At 39.9% G+C, this 20,686-nt stretch overlaps 1 protein-coding gene across 2 annotated transcripts in view; it reads right to left on the bottom strand.

Moving 5' to 3' along the window:
* The window catches only part of GIGYF2 (GRB10 interacting GYF protein 2), a 144,641-nt gene that overhangs the window by 48,684 nt on the left and 75,271 nt on the right, over positions 1 to 20,686 (bottom strand). For both annotated transcript variants that reach the window (XM_064286544.1, XM_064286543.1), the window contains exons 9-14: positions 15,785 to 15,964; positions 11,456 to 11,655; positions 11,200 to 11,362; positions 10,927 to 11,115; positions 7,548 to 7,744; positions 6,429 to 6,588 (exon numbers count right to left, since the gene is read on the bottom strand). In XM_064286544.1, coding sequence (XP_064142614.1) covers positions 6,429 to 6,588; positions 7,548 to 7,744; positions 10,927 to 11,115; positions 11,200 to 11,362; positions 11,456 to 11,655; positions 15,785 to 15,964 — 1,089 coding nt within the window. The remainder of the gene's footprint in view (positions 1 to 6,428; positions 6,589 to 7,547; positions 7,745 to 10,926; positions 11,116 to 11,199; positions 11,363 to 11,455; positions 11,656 to 15,784; positions 15,965 to 20,686) is intronic.

Here is a 20,686-nt window from a genome sequence, read left to right on the forward strand (position 1 = left end):
CTCTGTAGCCCAGCCTTGGAGCTAAAGAAGCCAGCAACCAGAAATGCCAACAGATGCGGGGAGGGGGTGGGGGAGGGGCGTGGAAAAAACAAACCCCGCTCTCTCTAGCCAAGGGATCAGAAAAGGGGCAGCTTTGCAAAACGGAAAACTTTCAGACAATAACCACTTTATTTCAGCCAAAGACCACAGAAAAAAACTGTGGTCCTACCTCACCCACATGAGGAAAGGCAAAGTAGGGCGTCTAGACGGTGTCAGAGAAGGTGAAGAAGGGTGCCAGAGCTTTTATTCAGCCAGTCACAAGCCCTCACCTCCAGGGAAGGAAGTGGCAGAAGTATTCAGGTGCTAGAAGAAAAGAAGTGTCAACCCAGAATCCTATACTCAGCAAAAATATCTGTATGGAATGAATGGAAATCAAGATAGTCTCACATAAGGAAGAACGAAGAAAATCTGCTGCCAGCAGACCCACCCTAAAAGAATGACCAGAGGAAATTCTCTAAAGAGAAAGGAAATGATAAGAGAAGGAACCCTGGGAGGACCTAGATAAGTAAAGCATTACTGAAAAAGAACAAAGTGGGAGGCCTCACACTACCTGATTTTAGAACCTATTATACCGCCACAGTAGTCAAAACAGCCTGGTATTGGTACAACAACAGAACACATAGACCAATGGAACAGAATTGAGAATCCAGACATAAATCCATCCATATATGAGCAGCTGATATTTGACAAAGGCCCAAAGTCTGTTAAATGGGGAAAAGACAGTCTCTTTAACAAATAGTACTGGCATCACTGGACATCCATCTGCAAAAAAATGAAACAAGACCCATACCTCACACCATGCAAAAAAACTAACTCAAAATGGAAAAAAGACCTAAATATAAAACCTAAAACGATAAAGATCGTGGAAGAAAAAATAGGGACAACACTACGAGCCCTTATACATGGCACAAATAGTACACAAAACATTACTTGTTGTTGTTAGGTGCCGTCGAGTCGGTTCCGACTAATAACGACCCCATGCACAACAGAACGAAACACTGCCTGGTCCCACTCAATCCTTACATTACTAACAATGCACAAATAGCAGAAGAGAAACCAGACAACCGGGAGCTCCTTAAACATCAAACATGCTCCTCTAAAGTCTTCACCAAAAGAGTAAAAGGATTATCTACAGACTGGGAAAAAAATTTTCGCTATGACAAATCCGATCAGTGTCAAATCTCTAAAATCTACAAGATATTGCAAAAGCTCAACAACAAAAAGACAACCCAATTAAAAAATGGGCAAAAGATATGAACAGGCACTTCTCCAAAGAAGACATTCAGGCGGCTAACAGGTACATGAGGAAATGCTCATGATCATTAGCCATTTGAGAAATGCAAATCAAAACTACAATGAGATACCATCTCACTCCAACAAGGCTGGCATTAATCCAAAAAGCACAGAATAATAAATGTTGGAGAGGTTGTAGAGAGACTGGAACACTTATGTACTGCTGGTGGGAATGTAAAATGGTACAACCACGTTGGACATCGATTTGGCGATTCCTTAAAAAGCTAGAAATAGAACTACCATACGATCCAGCAACCCCACTCCTTGGAATATATCCTAGAGAAATAAGAGCCTCCACATGAACAGATATATGCACACCTATGTTTATTGCAGCACTGTTTACAACAGCAAAAAGATGGACACGACCAAGGTGCCCATCGACGGGTGAATGGATAAGTAAATTATGGTATATTTACACAATGGAATACCACACATTTAAGAACATCGATGAATCTGTGAAATATCTCATAACATGGAAGAATCTGGAAGGCATTATGCTGAGTGAAATTAGTCATTTGCAAAAGGACAAATATTGTATTTGAGACCGCTATAAGAACTCAAGAAAAAGTTTAAACACAGAAGAAAATATTCTTTGATGGTTACGAAGGTGGGGAGGGAGGAAGGGGGTACTCACTAATTAGATAGTACACAAGAACTATTTTAGGTGAAGGGAAAGACAGCACACGAAACAGGAGAGGTCAGCACAACTGGACTAAACCAAAAGCAAAGAAGTTTCCTGAATACAACTGAACGCTTCGAAGGCCAGAGTAGCAGGGATGGGGACCTGGGAATCATGGTTTCAGTTGGCATAACAAAATGTATTAAGAAAATGTTCTGCATCCCACTTCGGTGAGTGGCATCTGGGGTCTTAAACGCTAGTAAGCGGCCATTTAAGATGCATCAATTGGTCTCAACTCACCTGAAGCAAAGGAGAATGAAGAACACCAAAAACATAAGGTAAAGATGGCCCCAAGAGACAAAAAGGGCCACATAAACCAGAGACTACATCAGACTGAGACCGGAAAAACTAGATGGTGCCCGACTACTGCCGATGACTGCCTTGACGGGGAACACAACAGAGAATCCCTGATGGAGCAGAAGAACAGTGGGATGTAGATCTCACATTCTCGTAAAAAGACCAGACTTAATGGTCTGAATGAGACTGAAGGGACCCCAGAGGTCATGGTCCCTGGACCCTCTGTTAGCCCAAGACTGGAATCATTCCCAAAGACAACTCTTCAGACAGGGATTGGACAGGACTACAAGGCAGATAATGATACTGGTGAGGAGTGAGCTTCTTGGCTCAAGTAGCCACATGCGACTACGTAGGCAGCTCCTGTCTTGGAGGCAAGATGAGAAGGCAGAGAGGGACAGGAGCTGGCTGAATGGACACGGGGAATACAGGGTGGAGAGGAGGAGTATGCTATCTTATTAGGGGGAGAGCAGCTAGGAGAAAACAGCAAGATGTGTGTAAGTTTTTGTATGAGACTGACTTGATTTGTAAACTTGTACTTAAAGCACAATAAATAAAAAGAAAAGAAAAAAAAAAAAGAAGGAACCCTGGAACATCAGGAAGGAAGGAAGAACATGATAAAAAAATCTATAATCTCGCCTTCTCCTATTGAGTTTTCTAGATTATGTCTGACGATTAAAGCAAAAATTGCTGTGGTTCTTTGTGGATATACAGGCAATACCTAAGGCAATTACAAATGGGAGCAGTAACAGGACATAAAGGGAGGTATGGTTTCTATACTTCACTGAAACTAGTAGAATGATGATACCATTTATGACTGTGATAAGTTATGTATATATAATGCAATACTTAAAGCAACTATTAAAATAGCTACAAAAAGAGCTAACAGATGTTTGAGGAAATGCTTGTGACTACTAGACATTAGAGAAATGCAAATCAAAACTACAGTGAGATATCATCTCACCCCGACACTACTGACTCAAATCGAAAAAACAGAAACTAACAAATGTTGGAGAGGTTGCGGGGAGACTGGAATTCTTCTTGTACACAGCTGGTGGGAATGCAAAATGATACAAGAACTCAAGTCACTCTGGAAAACGATATGGTGCTTCCTTCAAAAGTTAGAAATAGAAATACCATAAGATCCAGCAATCCCACTCCTAGGAATATATCCTAGAGAAATAAGAGCCATTACACGATTAGACATATGTATACCCATGTTGACTGCAACGTTATTCACAATAGCAAAAAGATGGAAACAACCTTAAGTGTCCATCAACAGATGACTGGATAAACAAACTATGGTACATACACACAATGGAACACTACACAACAATAAAGAACAGTGATGAATTTTCGAAACATCTCACAACATGGATGAATCTGGAGGGCATTATTATACTGGGTGAAATAGGTCAATTACAAAAGGACAAACACTTTACAACACCACTATTATAAAAACAAAGGAAAAAGTTTCCACACAGAAAGAAACAATCTCTGATGGTTACGAGGGAGAGGAGGGGTCATGAAGGAAAAACACTAACTAGATAGTAGATAAATGGTAACTTTGGTGAAGGATAAGGCAGTACACAATACTGGGGAAGTCAGCACAACTTGACCAGGGCAAAGTCATAGAAGCTCCACAGACAAACCCAAATGCCCTGAGAGACCAAGCTACTGGGCTGAGGGCTGGGGACATCTAGCTCAATTGGCATAACGTAGTCTACAAAGAAACTGTTCTGTATCTGACTATGGTAAGCAGTGTCTTAAAAGCTTGTGAGCACCCATCTAAGATACATCTACTGGTCCCATCCCAGCTGGAAGAAAGGAGAATGAAGAAGATCAAAGACACAAGGGAAACACTAGTCCAAAGGACTAACAGACCACAACTACCATAACCTCCATCAGGCTGAACCCACTAGACAGTACCTCGTTACCACTACCAACTGTACTGGCAGGGACCACAATACAAAGTCCTGGGCAGAGTGAGAGAAAAACATAGAACAAAATTCAAATTCACACACACACAAAAAAAAAACAGGCTTATTGGTCTGACAGAGACAGAAAAAACCGCACGTGTATGGCCCCCCAGATACCCTTTTAAGTCAGTACCGAAATCACTCCTGAGGTTCCCCCTTCAGTCAAAGATTAGACAGGTCTATAGGGCCAACAATAACACACGGAAGTAACATGTTTTGTAATTCAATCACATATACAAAACTAATGGGCACACCAGCTCAAGAGCAAAGATGAGAAGGCAGGAAGGGATGGGAAAACTGAACACATGGAAACAGGGAACCCAGGCAGAGAAGGAGCAAGTGTTGACACATCACAGGGTTGCCAACCAATGTCGCAAAACAATTTCTGTATTAACTGTTTAATGAGAAACTAATTTGCTCTGTAAACTTTGACCTAAAGCACAATTGGAAAAAAAAAAAAAAAAACTACAGATACATTCAAAAACACTACAAAAAAAACAAAATGGAATTCTAAAAAATATTCAAGTGCTCACAGAAAGGTAAGAAAAAGAAAACAGAGAAATGAAAAAAAAAAGACAAAAAAATAAAATGGCAGACTTATCAATCATTACATAAAATGCAAATGGTCTAAATACACCAATTAAAAGACTGAATGGCAGAGAAGATTGAAAAACACGACTTAACCATCTGCTATCTCCAAGAAACTTAATTCATACACAATGATATAGACAGGGTGACAGTAAAAAGATGAAGTAAGATATATCATGTAAATATCAACCAAAGGAAAGCAGAAGTGGTTATATTATTATCAGGTAAAGCGGACTTCAGAGCAAAAGAAAATTACCGGAGATAAAAGGTCATTGTACAATGAATGATAAAAGGGTCAATCCACAACTCTATATGTATATACACCAAACAACAGAGCTGCAAAATATGTAAAGAAAAACTGGTAGGGCTTGAGAAAGGAATAAATCCACAAATATAGCTGAGGCTTCAACACCCCTGTAACCCACTCTCGATAAAAGAGAACAACCGCCCAGAAAACCACCAAGGGTAGTGAACTCAACAACACCATCAGCCCACAGGATCTAGTCAACATTTATGGAACACTCCAACAATAGCAAAATATACATTCTTTTCAAGGGTCCACAGAACATATGCCAAAATAGGTCATATTCTGGCTATAAAAGAAACCGCAAAAGATTTTTAAAAATTGAAATCATAAAGACTGTGTTCTCCAGTCATAACGGACTTGAACCAGAAATCAGTAACAGAAAGATAACAGGTACATCTCCAAATGCTTTGAAACTAAACCACACACTCTAAATAATCCATGGTTAAAAGAGAAAAATTAAAGAAAAAAAATACATGTATACACACACACACACACACACACACACACATTGAAGTGGATGAAAATGAAAATACAATATATCAAATACTGTGAGATACAACTAAAGCAGTGCTAGAGGGATATTTACAGTATTAAATGCTTACATTAAAAAAGAGGAAAAGTCTTGAATCAATAATCTAAGCTCCCACCCTCAAGAACCTAAAAAAAAGAAGAGCAAAATATACCCTAAGCAAGCAAAAGGAAAAAAAATAATAAAGAGCAGAAACCAATGAAACTGAAAACAAAAATAGAGAAAATCAATAAAAAGCTGATCAATAAAACTGACAAACCTCTAGCAAGACTGACAAAGAAAAAATAATAATAAAGACACAAATTACCAAGATCAGGAGTGAAACTGGGTATCACTACGGCGCCTACGGACCTGAAAAGGAGAAAGGGATACTACAAACAACTCAACACTCATACACTTGCCTGACCCGAGATCCAGCTGGGAGCCCAGGTCTGAGGGCGTCTGCAGCATTTTGCTTACACCCCTCTCATACCAGTCATCATCGCATTCTGCCTTGTGTTCAAATTATTTTCATCAAGCTTCCCCTCTCCCCTTCACTAAAAATCATAAATTATTATGGAGGAAGTCTATAAAACGGTCTTCTAATATATACTAAGAACGCCTGTAGCGTTGACTTCTTTTCCTACTATTATGCAAACTGACATGAAACAAATCATCCTCTTACAGAATCTGGCGGCAATGGCAGGCGCCGCTGTACTTCAAGTGAAAGAAACGACTTACCCTGAACTTCCCCTTGGGGGTCTTTATAATACCACTTCTGCATCGCTTCGTGGATCAGCGGGACCGAGACCCCTTTTGCTCTGTGCTCTTGCAGTTTTGATGCCAGTTTCTCATCATCTAGTGCACTGTCTTGGAGATAAGCCACCATCTTCTCAGCTTGCTAATAACAAAAAAGAAAAGGATTCAGGAAACAACCCTAAACTAATACTTGTCCATGTAATAATAATATCTGCTCTTTTGAACTACGTGATCTGTTAAAGCTTTTGTGCAAAGAGCGGAACAAGCAACTATTTAATTCTCCCAACAGTGCCGTGAAATAGACGCTATTCCCATTTTACAGAGGGGGAAACTAAGGTTCAGAGAGGTGATGTCTTACTCAAGGTCTCAAAATTATTAAGTGAACTGAACTGAGACTGAAACACAAACTGGTAAGAATCAAAACCCAGGCTTCTAATCAACACACTAAGAAGCAAACTTTTTAAACTAATAAGCCATTGATCAATTCTAAACTGTACACACTAAATCTGTAAAAGCATGTAGATGTTAACAGAATGAAAGGCCCAATCAATATAATCACAAATAAAATCTTTTACAAGTTTTCGTAAGATACTACCTACCCCTTCTTCAGCATTCCTTGCCACTAACCATCCTACCCCGAAGGAAAGACTCTTTTGTAGAAAGCAAGCTATCATCTACGTTATATATAACAACGGTATATACAATCTCAGAGAACTCTAGAGAACTAACATGTTATATCCTGAGAGTTTAATGAACTATTTTTCCTGTTACACTTGAGGCGAAGACACAGTGCCCATCCACAGCTGCTTGTATTCGCCATTTTTGGCATTCCATTAATTTCCAAAAAGAAAAAAGAAAAGCAAACAGCTAAGGGCAACCTCAAAAGAGCAAAAAATAACCTGACATAATGACTACTACATAGCAGAAACTTATAAGCATGAAATGATTTGAAAGCCAATTACCCAAATAAATACTAGGTATACAAACAACTTTGCCAGTACTTAAAAAGTTGTGCACAAAAGCTCTATTTCTGAATATTCATTTACTATTTTCTCATTTTTATGTCAGTTTGAGGAGAAAAAAGAACTGCATGACTTTTACCTGCTCCAAATGTTTGAGGCCCTCTTCATCATCTGGCTCTGTGGAAACACTGCCCATACCAGGAGCACCGACGACCGGCGTTTCAACTGGCCGGAGGGTAGGGCTAGGATTGGGAACAGGAGGCGGAAGTATGAGAAGAGGAGAGGCTGTATCTGAAGGAATCTGTGACAGGGGCTGTTGGACATCAGGAACCATTTCTAGAGGAGAAAAATGTAGACAGATGAAAATCCTTTGAAATAAAGGATATCAAATAGACTCTTAGGAGGTATAACCCTCTCCCTGTGTCTCAAGTTGGGCAGCTTGCTAATCGGCCCCAGCAGAAATGTGAACTGTGTCATGAACACTGAGGCTACTTATTAAGAAGGGTAGTATTTCTCCCTAGAATGACAGAATTTCATCCAGAGAGTGTCAGATTACAAGGGTTAAAAGTTACCTCTAAGGTCCTTCTACAGTTCCTGCCTATGTCACTACAGCATCTACGTGAGGGTTATAAGTCTACCTCTTGAAGGTCCTTCTACAGTTCCTGCCTATGTCACTACAGCATCTACGTGAGGGTTGTAAGTCTGCCTCTTGAAATCAACCAGAATCAGTCTGATCTCTTCTGTACATCAGGTCTCCAAAGAGTAAGACAATAACGCACCCCCAAATCTTCTCAAAGACATACCACCAAAACCTTTAATAAAAATATCTCTAACTTGAGTAAGTACCTATTCCAAGTCATAATTAATATAATTCACCGTATTCCAGTCTTTTTGGAGAACAAAAAGTGCCAAGTCTACCTGTACAATGCAGGATGTTCTTCTCAGTAAGAATAAAGACTGGTTCCTATTTCTAATCTCTCAGCATGCAGGCTTTTGAGAAGGAAAGGGGATGGAAGTAATTAGGTACAACTGCAGTTTCCCCTCTGAAGCCTTGTTTGTTCAATTAGAGGGAGCTTCTCCGAATTCCTTCTCCTCACTCTTTTCCTTCTTCGTCAAACTTCTTAAAAGGACACTCAATATATGCTGTCTCGACTTCACCACCATCCACACCTGCTACAACCTGGTTTCCACTCCCACCTCTCCAGTAAAGCTTCTCTCAAGATAAGCAATGGCTTTTCTTAGTGCTCGCTGTTCGACCGCTTAGTGACACCTAACATTAGCAACCCCATTCTCTGTTCAAGCATTCTCCTTCCTTACTTTCCTTGCACTCAACTCTTGTGGCTCTACTTTTGCCTCTGAATCTCTGGTCCTCTCCCTTTACCTTAGAAATAGGAATTACTCAAGATTCTGTTCTCAGCCCACTTGTCTTCTCGCCCTCAGCAAGTGTGCATAATCTTGTAAATCTTCATTCTCTCTCTGGCCCTAAACTCTTCTCATCTAGCTATAGTCCCTCATTCACAACTGCTCTCTCGCCATCTCTACCTATCTCTCAGAACCAGTGTTCAGACTGAGCTTATTCTTTCCCCTCCCAAATGTGTTTTCCTGTTAATGGTACCATAATCCTCTCAGGCACGTCGTCACCTTCAACTCCTCCCTCTTCTTTGCCCTGATTGGCAGGCAGTGGCTAAGTCCAACAATTTCTACCTTGAAGTGTCATCACCATCCTCTCCCTTTACAGGTACAGTGCCTCTACAGTACTGACTGCTTATGAGCCTGACAGGCCATATGGCAGACCATCTCATCAAAACAAGCTGCCTGACACACAGCTGCCAAAGTTTCAACTATCTTTCCCCCCATCTTCCTTTTTGCACCTCACACTCCATCGAGATAAAAACCTGTGCCAATTCCTGCCCATGCCTGGAGCAGTCCCATCGCGTCATCTTTGCCTTCACTGTTCTCTAATCCTAGGAAGCCCTCTCCCAATTCATCCTGTCACCTATCTCCAAATTTTACTTACTATTCAAACATGTTTATTCAAAGATGAGCTCAAACACCACTGCTCCCTGAAGCATTCCAGGAGTCTGCCAACAGGGAACTCCTATCATTACTTTTTTTGTCCTGGATTATCTATACATGCTCTATGTCCCCTACATGGAAACCCTGGTGGCATAGTGGGTAAGTGCTACAGCTGCGAACCAAAAGGTTGGCAGTTCGAATCCACCAGGCACTCCTTGGAAACTCTATGAGGCAGTTCTACTCTGTCCTATAGGGTCACTATGAGTCTGAATCAACTCAATGGCAGCGGGCAGGATGTCCCCTACAGACTAGAAATCTAGAGCTCCAACCTTTAATACACATCTCTGATGCTTTCTCAAAATACATATGCCTGGACTATCCTAAAATCTTCTAAAATAAAGCCCAGGAATGCACATACAAAAAAATGCATCCTAAGTAATTCTGGGGCACATCATAGCTTAAAAAAGCATTATTACATACAGAATGGGTTCCAAGCTACAATCCCACAGTACCAGGTATATATAGTAGAGTTTGAAGTACTTGTTAAACTCATTTACTCATTCATTCATTCAGCTGTGCTCTAGGCGTTTAAAAAAAACTGTAAAGAAATTCCTAGCTCAAGCCTTCAAAATATTAGTCTACTGTGCAAAAAAGGCAATAAATAGATCTCTATAATACGGTAATGCTATGCTGACTGTTTATGCTGAGGAATGGAGGCAAGTGAGCAGGGCCCATTTCAGGACCTGAAAGACTTTGAAGAAGGCTGGCGAGTGGAGTAGGAGGGAGACAGAGGCCAGCACTGAAGCTGCAGAGGGGGGCAGACGGCAGACCCCACAGGGTCTTGTAGGCCATGCTAAATATGTGAATTTTTATGGTGAACAAATCACAAAATTAACCCATCATCATCAGTTATTACAATGTTATTGTTTACTATGTACAAGAGGGAACATGGTAATGTATGAGCAATTTAAAAATCAGCCCCGTAACATTAGCTAAAAATAGTTAATGCTATTTTTAGTGCAAAAAGGAGATATGCTTAAAGCTTATTCTCTAGCAGAGGTGATGGACTTACACGGATTCAACCACACTCTCTTTTCGGCCTCTTTTGGGAAACAGCATTTTGGTGTTTCATCTGGTAACTTAGGCTGGGCACACATCTAGCTATTACATGAAAGGAAGGAAACTGTCTGATATGGAATGAAGTTAACGCAGAGGTTCCTGAGCCCAGTTTGGTAGACTGATGACCAGGCTGGCTATGTCATAACACCCCAGGAGGTGAGGTTCCTGAGCTCTACCCCTGCAGATTCTAGCACTGTTTGGGTGAATTCTGGGGTGGGTACGTACATGAGAAGCATTAACTAACTAGGTTTACTGCTAAAACAATTCCAACAACTCACCCACGAGAAGCACTTCTAGAAGGCATAAACAGAAGTCTAGCATATCAGTGCTCATTGGCCTGAGGAGAATCCTATTTTAGCTGGTCTAATCTCACAAATACATACCATCCCCTCTGTTGGGCACTTGGGTTGATAAGCTATTTTCTGTTCGACTCTCCTCTTCAGCTTTTTCCGTTTGCTCAGTTTTGGGTTCCTCTTTCCTCTCGAACTGTGGTGTTTCCTGAGGCTGATGGTCTGAAGGAGTACCTGGCCTAGCACATGATGAAGAGGTTTGAGGGGCTTCTTCACTAACTTCTGTAACACAAAGTAATCTTGACTTAACAATTTAGGTAAGTTCAGCTTGATGAGAAAGAGGTAAAAGACAAAAACGGGCCTTACCAACTCCTACTCTATCTGTTTTCTCTCCTTCTTTCTTATTTGTCTTATCGGGTTCTTTGGCTTCTTCATTATGGCTACCCTCAGAGTCAGAGCACTCCTCCCCTTCTTCCACAGGTCGGAAGTCCATCTCCTGCTCTTCCGGAATAGGCTCCTTCTGCACTTTCTGTTCCAAGAAAATAAAACCAAAGATCAACACGCACCTGGCTTTGGGAGAAGGTCAATGTCTGTGTCATGATATTGAAAAGAAACATCTCACCTTTAGAGAAAGGAATGCCCCAGATGAGTCAAATGTGCCCATTTCTTCTTCTGCATCTTCTAAGCACCACTCAGGCAAGCTGTCCCTGTCATCGTCTATGCTCCCGCTGCCAGAGCGCACTCTTCGATAACCCCGCTCATCGTCCCGATCTCTAAAGTCAAACTCAAACCTTCGCCGCCGTTCCATGTGTTCTCGCCAGCCTGCGGAACAAAGGCCATCTGGGATGAGGCGGGGGACACAAACCTTAGAAGAGCCTTATGCTAGCACTTGAAAAAGAAAACCACGGTAGAAAATAAAGGAGGAAACTGCAACTGACAGCAAATTCAAATGATGAACCTACTAACTTATAAGAAAAGTAAGCAAATTCAATGAAGTGCAGAGTATTTTTATACGATCACTAAGTGACAACAGTACTTGTTTTCATTAAGGACTAAGTCACTGGATATACTCCATAACTTTAAAAGATAAATTTAAAACAAAGCACTTTTAAAGGAAACTTTATGCAAAGTATGTGCTTTAATAAGCTCTGGGCATCTGTTTAAAATGCTGATTGGCTACTCAGCTGACCTACACCTAGCACAGGCTTACAGTGTTGGCTCTGCCCAGACCAAAGTCCACGACTTCCCTTTGGTAAGTCTTAAAGCATTTTCTTTCTTCCCAGGAATGTATCATTCTTTATTGCTAAGACCAGCTCCCTGTGTCAATGCTTAACATCAAACTCATGGTGCCTACTTGCTAGTGCCAGTTCCCGTTTGTGATCCTGACCCCCAACAAAACCTTAAGTCACGGAATTATAGGGCTAGAAGGTGTCGTAAAGATTATATATACCGCATTATCCTAATTTTATAGTTGAAGAAGAAACTAAAGGCTGACAGCTGAAGTAACATGACTATTGGAAAGGCAGAACTAGAATCCAATTCTCCATCTTCTGCTGCATTTTCCACAGTAACATGCTGGTTCTCTTTTCCCTTTCTCTCATCTCTTACTCTTCCTGGGGAGTTCTCATTTCTGTATAATATCCCTGGGGACATTCCTAAATCCATCCTAGCATAGTATTTATTGCATCTACTTTCCAACAGAAAAAAAAGACTGCCTCAGAATAAAAGGGAATCCTGGTGGTACAGTAGTTAAAGTGCTCAGCTGCTAAATGAAAGGTCAGCGGTTTGAAATCACCAGCCACTCTGTGGGAGAAAGATGTGGCAGTCTGCTTCTGTAAAGATTTACAGCCTTAGAAACCCTATGGAGCTGCTCTACCCTATCCTATAGGGTTGCTGTGAGTCAAGACTGACTTGAAGCCAGTGGGTTAAGAATAAAAGATCCTACTTAAGGTATTTTAAAAAGAAAGGAAAAGAGGGTGATAGAAGGAAACTGTTGTTAAAATCGGACAAGCCTGAGTCTAAAAGACAGAGGCAGGTTTTAAACTATCAGAATTTTCTATCCTTGACTGTTTTCTCAGTGGGAGATACACAAGAGAAATAAGGCCAAAGTTTAAAGTTCTCACTAAAATAAAAAAACCCAGTGCCATCACTATTAAGGCCCAATTCACTAAAACCAGCAATCTAAGAATCGAACTGAAAACCAAAAGGCAAATGCCCGATACACACAGCATCTAAGACGCCACTTACAAAAAGATTAAATAAACATTATTCCCACAGCCCCCCATCCCCAACTTACAATGAAAAAGCCACTATTTACTACTTTCTATGGAAGCAGGATGGGAGAAAGTTGTGGCAGCCTGCCCCCGCTAAGGATTACAGCCTTGGAAACCCTCTTGGGCAGTTCTCCTCTGTCCTACAGGGTCGCTATGAGTAGAACTGGCTCAATGGCAAGGGGTATAGTACAGTGTGGAAGCAGGAATTTTATAACCAGATTGCTTAAATGTAAACCTAGAGCCATTACTCAAAAGGAGTATTTCTGATCAAATGTTGAATTAATTCCTGAGTACTCTGTCCTCTACTATTGCCACTTCCAAACCTTCTGTAAGTATGCACCACGATATGAATCTACCCTTCTAGGCATCTGGCAAGTGACGCCCACTGAGTTTCCTAAGTTCAACTCTCCCAGAGTAGATGCTCAGCTGTCCTTAGTCATGCCCTAGTCTCTACACACATCCAGCTGTGAGCCCTGCTTTAATAAAACCATAGTCCCTAATTTTGTTATTGTCTTACCAATAGTCAATAACGTTTTCTTTACGAGGCAAAGGTGGCAGCAAAGGCTAACCTGCAGCACAGCTGATTAGGACCACCACTGCTTTACAGACTTCACAGCTAAGCTAGAGTTTGACACTATTTCATGAGAGAAAATCAGTCAAAACAATTTTACATTTAAAACTTGACCCACAATTCTAACAAAAGATTAGCTATAGCATAAGAAAGGAAACCTGGTGGTGCAGTGGTTAAAGCGCTCAGCTGCAAACCAAAAGGTTAGCAGTTAGAACCCACCAGCTGCTCCGAGGGAGAAAGCTGTGGCAGTCTGCTTCCGTAAAGATTTACAGCCTTGGAAACCCTATGGGGCAGTTCTACCCTGTCCTACAGGGTCACTAGGAGTCGGAATTGACTCGATGACAGTGAGTTTTTTAATAGTATAACAAATGCTAAGAGTTCACTTATAAAACCTGCTATCATCAGACCAACATGCTAAGGTGAAAAAAAGTAGATGCTATTCTTTCTCAAAAAGGCATTTACAGTATTGTTTTCAGCCCCACTTATCTCTTTATCCTGCAAAGTGTCTTAAAAGGAAAAAGTATGAATAAAAATGTTTGGAAGACTGCTCAACTGATGACAAATACGACTGACATAAAAGTCAAATATTAGGGAGAGAGAAAGATAAGAGGAGGAGGAGGACACTATCTATCCAGAATCAAAGCTGCCGGGCAGGGAGTCAGTGGTAGGGGATAACACTGAATTTCACTTTGTTTAACTCCCTTTAATAGAACCAACATCAGACATTTGGGCTCAGAAATACTATTCATCTTCCCAAACATTCACCTTGTTTGTTTTTGATCAGCTGGAATTTTTCTTCTCTCTCAGCCCAGATCCTGTCCATTTTTTCACTGAATGCTTGTTGGGAACATAGTCTACAAAGCCTTCTGCTTACAGGCAAGCTCAGGACAAAGAGCCTGGATGCTTTGAAGAGAACTATTATAACATCTGGTTGCCCAGGGCACAGACTGATGAGAACTGCCTAGACCCTATGATGTAAACAATGCCCGTTGACGACAGAAAACCCACCCAAGAGGCAGCCTTCAGGAGCTGGTGTGAAAGTCTCATTAACTCTGCCCAAAGGTTAAATTTACTATGTTTCTACATCTACAACTCCATAAAATACTCCGCATGCCCGTTGTAATATTCACTTAGACCTAGACCAATGGTTTTGCTGATAATTTTAAAAACAATTTTTACATTATTTTGTTATATTACATTATCATAACTTTCTCTATTGAAGGTAGGCTTCCTTGACATGGTTGAGAGAATACTGTCTGGGACATTAAATTTGTAGGGTCAGGACACACTTTCTGAGTGCTGAATTTCTGCGCAACCCCATGACTCTGTGCTACAGTTGCGTATGATCATCATGAGGCCTAGAATCAGCACTTTGGTAGGGGATGAACTTGAACACAAAGCACCAGTGTCTTCAATTACCAGCGTATCCAAGGTCCGCGAGGAAGTCTGAAGCATTCTTAAGAGTCAAACAGAAGAACTTTAAAAACCACTAATCACTACTATTCTCTCTCCCTTTCCTGAAGTTAGACGGACAAAAAAATAAACTTGTGATTATGTTTTTGACCCGGGTTTAAAGTTTATTCTTCAAATAATAAATCGTATTTTCAGGAGAGAAAAAAAATGAAAGAATAAATCCTTTCTTATTCAGGAAAGATATCGGAGAGGGCTGAGGGAGTACATATTCCTAACCCAGAAAAGTAAGCATATAATTATACATTTGTAAGTTTTAAAGAATATTGGAACAAAGACTCAGAGATCTAGAGTTAGATAAAATCCTAGAAAAAAATCGAGCAAAGCCCTCTATCATTTTTGCAATAGAGACCAGGTGCTTTCCATTAAACCACACTATCTATGAGTCAGAAGCAACTCAACGGCAACGGGTTTGGTTTTTGGTTTATTTGCCCCAGAAAAACCAAGAATAATAATTTCATTCAACTGAACAGATGTGGTGGGGATACTTTTTTTTACACTTAAATTTTTTGTAATAATAAGACTGAGTGTGATAACTAACATGACTCTTTTTTTAAAAAACCAATTTATCTTTCTTGCTCAATCCCTAGCAATTTCCACCAAGCCCTCACCTAGTTAAGTCCCTTTGAATTCTTACCAGGACTGTGAGGCCGCCACCTCTCTCCATCCCTTCTTGATCCAGCTAGTCGCCAACCTCCATCTTCATCTTCTCCATTTTGTTCCTCTCTAAAGATACGCCAATTTTCACTTTCTGATCGTATGAATTCATGCTTTCTCCCCACTGATGTTGGTCCACCTTCCTCAAAATTTGGTCTCCCTGTAAAGAAAAGAAGATAAGGAATAATGAGCCTCTGCCAGCAAAGATTCTGACAAAGAGACCTGACAGCACAGGTTGAGCTTTCCTCCAAAGGCGCCCACTGCAATGCTCAGCACCACTGAACTAGCTGTAGAGAACATGCACATGCATTCATTATCAGACACAGGTGCACGTTTCTTAAAATTAAATGTTCATAGACAGAGCCCTAATTTTTTTAAAACAAAAATTATGGGCATTGTTTGCTTTTGTTTTTAAAGGCGTGCAATGAAAAGTGAAGTCTTTCTCCTAAACACCACCCCAGTCTTACTCCTCAGAAGTAGCCACTACCAGCAGTTTCTCATAACCCTCCAAAGCACGTCCCTGATTCACTGACGCACGCAGCCGCAGCCGCAGACCCCTTACGCTCAGGCGCAGACCCCACCCTCCACGTGTTGGACGTTTTGTACCCTTTTGTGCCCTTGCTGCTTGCACTTAACAGTTGTTTCTCGGCACTCCTTCCACACAAACACACACCTCTTTTTTTTAAATAGCTATACAATATTTAATTATTTGATGTATTTTAATTTATTTAACCAACCGCTACTGGCGATTCTACCAAACAAGTCATCGGTAAATTTCAACCTCTTTTTCACCCCAAAACAGACTGTAAACTCCCTCTGGCGCCCAGTACATCACAGGCGTGCCACAGATCGCTTAGGGACAGAATTCAAAGCTGAGCTGTATCTATCCTGATGCATGCTCAGGAGTTACACAGCCGGTCAGACAGCCTGGTACACCAAGTAAACTAATTTGGTACTTTCAAAAGACAAGATAATTTTTTAAGTTGTGTAAAGAAATTCCTGAGTCACCATCCCACATGCTAGCATATATAATTCGTAACAGACCATACAAAATCTCACATGAAAGATGCTGAAAATCTACAACGTACACAACTGAACCCACTAATGTCCTCCACGTTTAACAAAAGTTATATATTCTCTCAGTGACAACGTCAATCTTTTTCATTAAGCCACACACACTTCTTAGAAAAAGAAAATTGTCCAGTGGCAGCTGAAAATGAGGAAATTTTAATTCCTGGTTATCTTCGTATTCTCCATTTTACATGTATCAAGATTCAACATCCTGACTGTCCATATGATTGTTAGGTTCTATTAAAGGATATGCTATCATGAAAGGCAGGAGAGGGCATTATCTGCTAGGCAAAATCCCATCTGCTCTCCTCAGGTTACACAGCCTCCAGGGATCCCAGCCCAAGGCCTTCGTTTAATCCCCTCCCCTAAGTGTGAGAGTGAGTTGATAACTCACTCCTAATGAATAGAATACAGCAAAAGTGATGAAATGTCAATTCTGATACAAAGTTAAGGCTGTGGCTTCCAGTATGGATGCTCTCTCTGAGGCAAGTCAGCAGGAAATAAGGTTAATATACAAAGTCGATTAGCTTCCTACATGCCAGTAATGAACAACTGAAATCTGAAATTAAAACTACAACATAAACTGTCTCAGAGAGTTTCCAGGGAGTGACTGGTGGATTCCAACTGCCGAGCTCTTAACCACTGTGCCACCAGGACTTCCCACTTACATGAGCACCCCAAAAAGTCACATACTTAGGTACAAATCTAAGATAAGAGGTACAAGATCTATATGAGAAAAGCTATAAAAACTCTGATTAAAGAAATAAATCAGAGGGGATGTAAATAAACATTCCATATTCATGGGTAAGAGGACTCAATATTGTTAAAACGTCAGCTCTTCCCAATTTCAACCTTGAGTCAACGCACTTCCAATCAAAGTCCCAGCAAGTTATCTCATGGATATCAACAAACTAATTCTAAATTTATATGGAAAGGCAAAAGACCCAGAAAAACCAACACAATACTGAAGAACTAAGTCAGAGCAATGACACTATCTAACTTCAAAACTTATTATAAAACTACAGTGATCAAGACAGTGTAGTGCTGAAAAACAAAAAGACCAATGGAATAGAACAGAGAGCCCAGAGATACACCCACCCCAATAGAGTCAACTAATCTTTGACAACGGACCAGAGGCAACTAAATGGAGAAAGGATCATCTTTCTAAAAAGTGGTGCCAGAACAACTAGACATCCACATGCAAAACAATGAATCTAGTCACAGACCTTACACCTTTCACAAAAACTAACTCAAAATCGATCACAGAACTAAATGTAAAATGCACAACTATAAAACTTCTGGATGATCACACCAGAGAAGATCTAGGTGACCTTGGGTTTGGAAATGACTTTTTAGATACACCACCAAAAGCACGATCCATGAGAGAAAATATTAATAAGTTGGACTTGATTGGTAAATACTTCTGGCTCTGCAAAAGACCCTTAAAAACAAGCCAGATTGGGAAAAAAAACATTGGCAAAACACACAGACCTGGCAAAGAACTCATAGCCAAAATATACCAGTGCTATTAAGAATATGAAGCAGCCGGAGCTCTAATTCATTGCTGATGGGAATGCAAAATTGAACAGCCACTTTGGAAGACAATTTGGCAGTTTCTTACATAGTCTTGCCATAGAATCCATAATCCTAGGTATTTACCAAAATGGGTTGAAAACTTATGTCCACACAAAAACACACATATGAATGTTAACAGCAATCTTATTCATAATAGCAAAAAACTGGAGATGACCAAGATGTCTGTCGGTAGAAAAGTGGACAAGCAAACTCTGGTCTATCCATACAATGGAACGTTATTCAGCAACAGAAAGAAATGAGCTATCAAACCACAAAAACACGTGGAGGAACCTTAAATGCATTTTGGTAAGTGAAAGAAGCCAGTCTGAAAAGGCTACACTGTAAGACATTCTGGAAAAAGAGAAACCATACACAGAAAAAGATCAGTTGCTCAGGTTGGGGAAGAAGGAGAAAGGATTAAAAAAAAAAAAAAAAAGATCAAACTGTATTTTAAATATGTGTAGGTTATTGTACGTCAATTATACCTCAATGAAGTAGTAAAAAAATAAAGACAAAAAAAGGTTACCTAAGAGAAGCTGTTTAAATGGCACAGTAACTGGTTCAAATCTTGATCTTCAGACTCATTCAACAGTATTTATTGCACACTCAGTGCAAGTTTTGTGGATTCAATGACACATTCCCCACTCTCACAGGGTTCAAAGAGCTAGGCTCTCCTGCTCAGAACAAGAGGGGACAACTCATTTTACCAAGGACCCCGGTACCCTTCACGGTCGATAATAATGGAAAATGTCACTATACATACAAAAGAAAAACAAATTTAAAACAAAGAAATCCCAAAATGTACACAAAATTGATGAATGATGAGAAATGGCTTTTGATCTACATAACCAGTCAGGCGTGACAGATGCACTAGGCAAACACTCATTCCCATCTACTTTTAAACTAAAGTCTTTGAAAAAGAATGAATGCATCACAGTAAGCAGGATATGGCTACGGGTAAAATGCAAAACTCATCAAACACTGCTCATTATCATTTTTTCTAACAGATGATAAACTACAAAAAAAATTAGTTATTTAAAATAAAAACAATCTCACAATCTTAAAATAGAACTCTATAAATGGCTTTTATATAACTTTATATTTTTAGGTAGTTACAATCACTGTACCTATTATTTTTATAATCAGTTATGATAGCTAATATTTCTCTGTGAGTATACAGTCTTATAATAATACCAATGGGCACATACTAGTTACCGTACCTTGCTGCTATAACATAATCTACTAGTTACTCCCCACTGGACATTTACTTTATAACTAATTTTTTGTCAGCTATAGATAACAAGAAATATCTGTGTGCATATGGGTTTTGCTTTCTTGAACTATTTCTTTTGAAAACACTCCAAGGAGTGAAATTACTAGAGCAAATGACAGGCTTGATGCAATGACATACCATTTTCCCCCCAAAAAAAGGGTTAAACCATCACACCATTTTGCATTATCAAAACTAAGTGCTGCTATCCTTTTAAAATTTTTATAATAGGAATAAAATGGTATGCTAAAGTGGGTCAAATCTGAATTTTTCATAAAAAACATTTTTCCATTTTGTTTACTAACTTTATTTCCCTTTATGTGAATTATTTATTTGCATTTTCTTTTACTAAACTGGCAGCTTATTTGCTTTCATAATAGTCAAGTCCTACAAGTACCTTTCATATTAGTACTCAGGAATTGGAAAATATAAAGGACTGGATGGGGTAAAAACAGAGAATTATAGGGAGAAAAAAACCTGGCTTTTCTACTTACTAAAAACTATATTATAATTTTCAAATTGTTGGAAACCTGTACCTCATAAAGTCTATCTACTTCTTGTTCACACAGAGCAGCAGTGCACCAAAGAAAATTCTACCTTGGAGTCACTAGATCTGGTTTTAATTTCTGGCTCTAAATCTGTTCTATATGCCTGGACTAATGAGGGTATGTGCGTGTGTTGAGGCTAGCTAGTGTTGCCAGTTTACATAAACATTAGTCCATTCTATATGAAAAAAAAAAATCCTTGTTTCTAAAAAATTTCTAAAAACTACAATATACTTTTTGATACACCAAATATTATACAGTGAGATATCGAGCACAGAACCCTACTCAGTGGAAAGATTTTGAGCACACTTCTCTGGTGTAATGTTCACATGCCAAGCATATCCCCCACGGAAGAGCAAGGTAGGTAAAGTTCTGCCTTCAGGGTCACTGTCGTTTTCATAAGGGAAGGGTAAAAAAAATT

This window comes from Loxodonta africana, chromosome 6, assembly GCF_030014295.1.
Source record: "Loxodonta africana isolate mLoxAfr1 chromosome 6, mLoxAfr1.hap2, whole genome shotgun sequence".
In the NCBI taxonomy this organism is placed as follows: domain Eukaryota; kingdom Metazoa; phylum Chordata; class Mammalia; order Proboscidea; family Elephantidae; genus Loxodonta; species Loxodonta africana.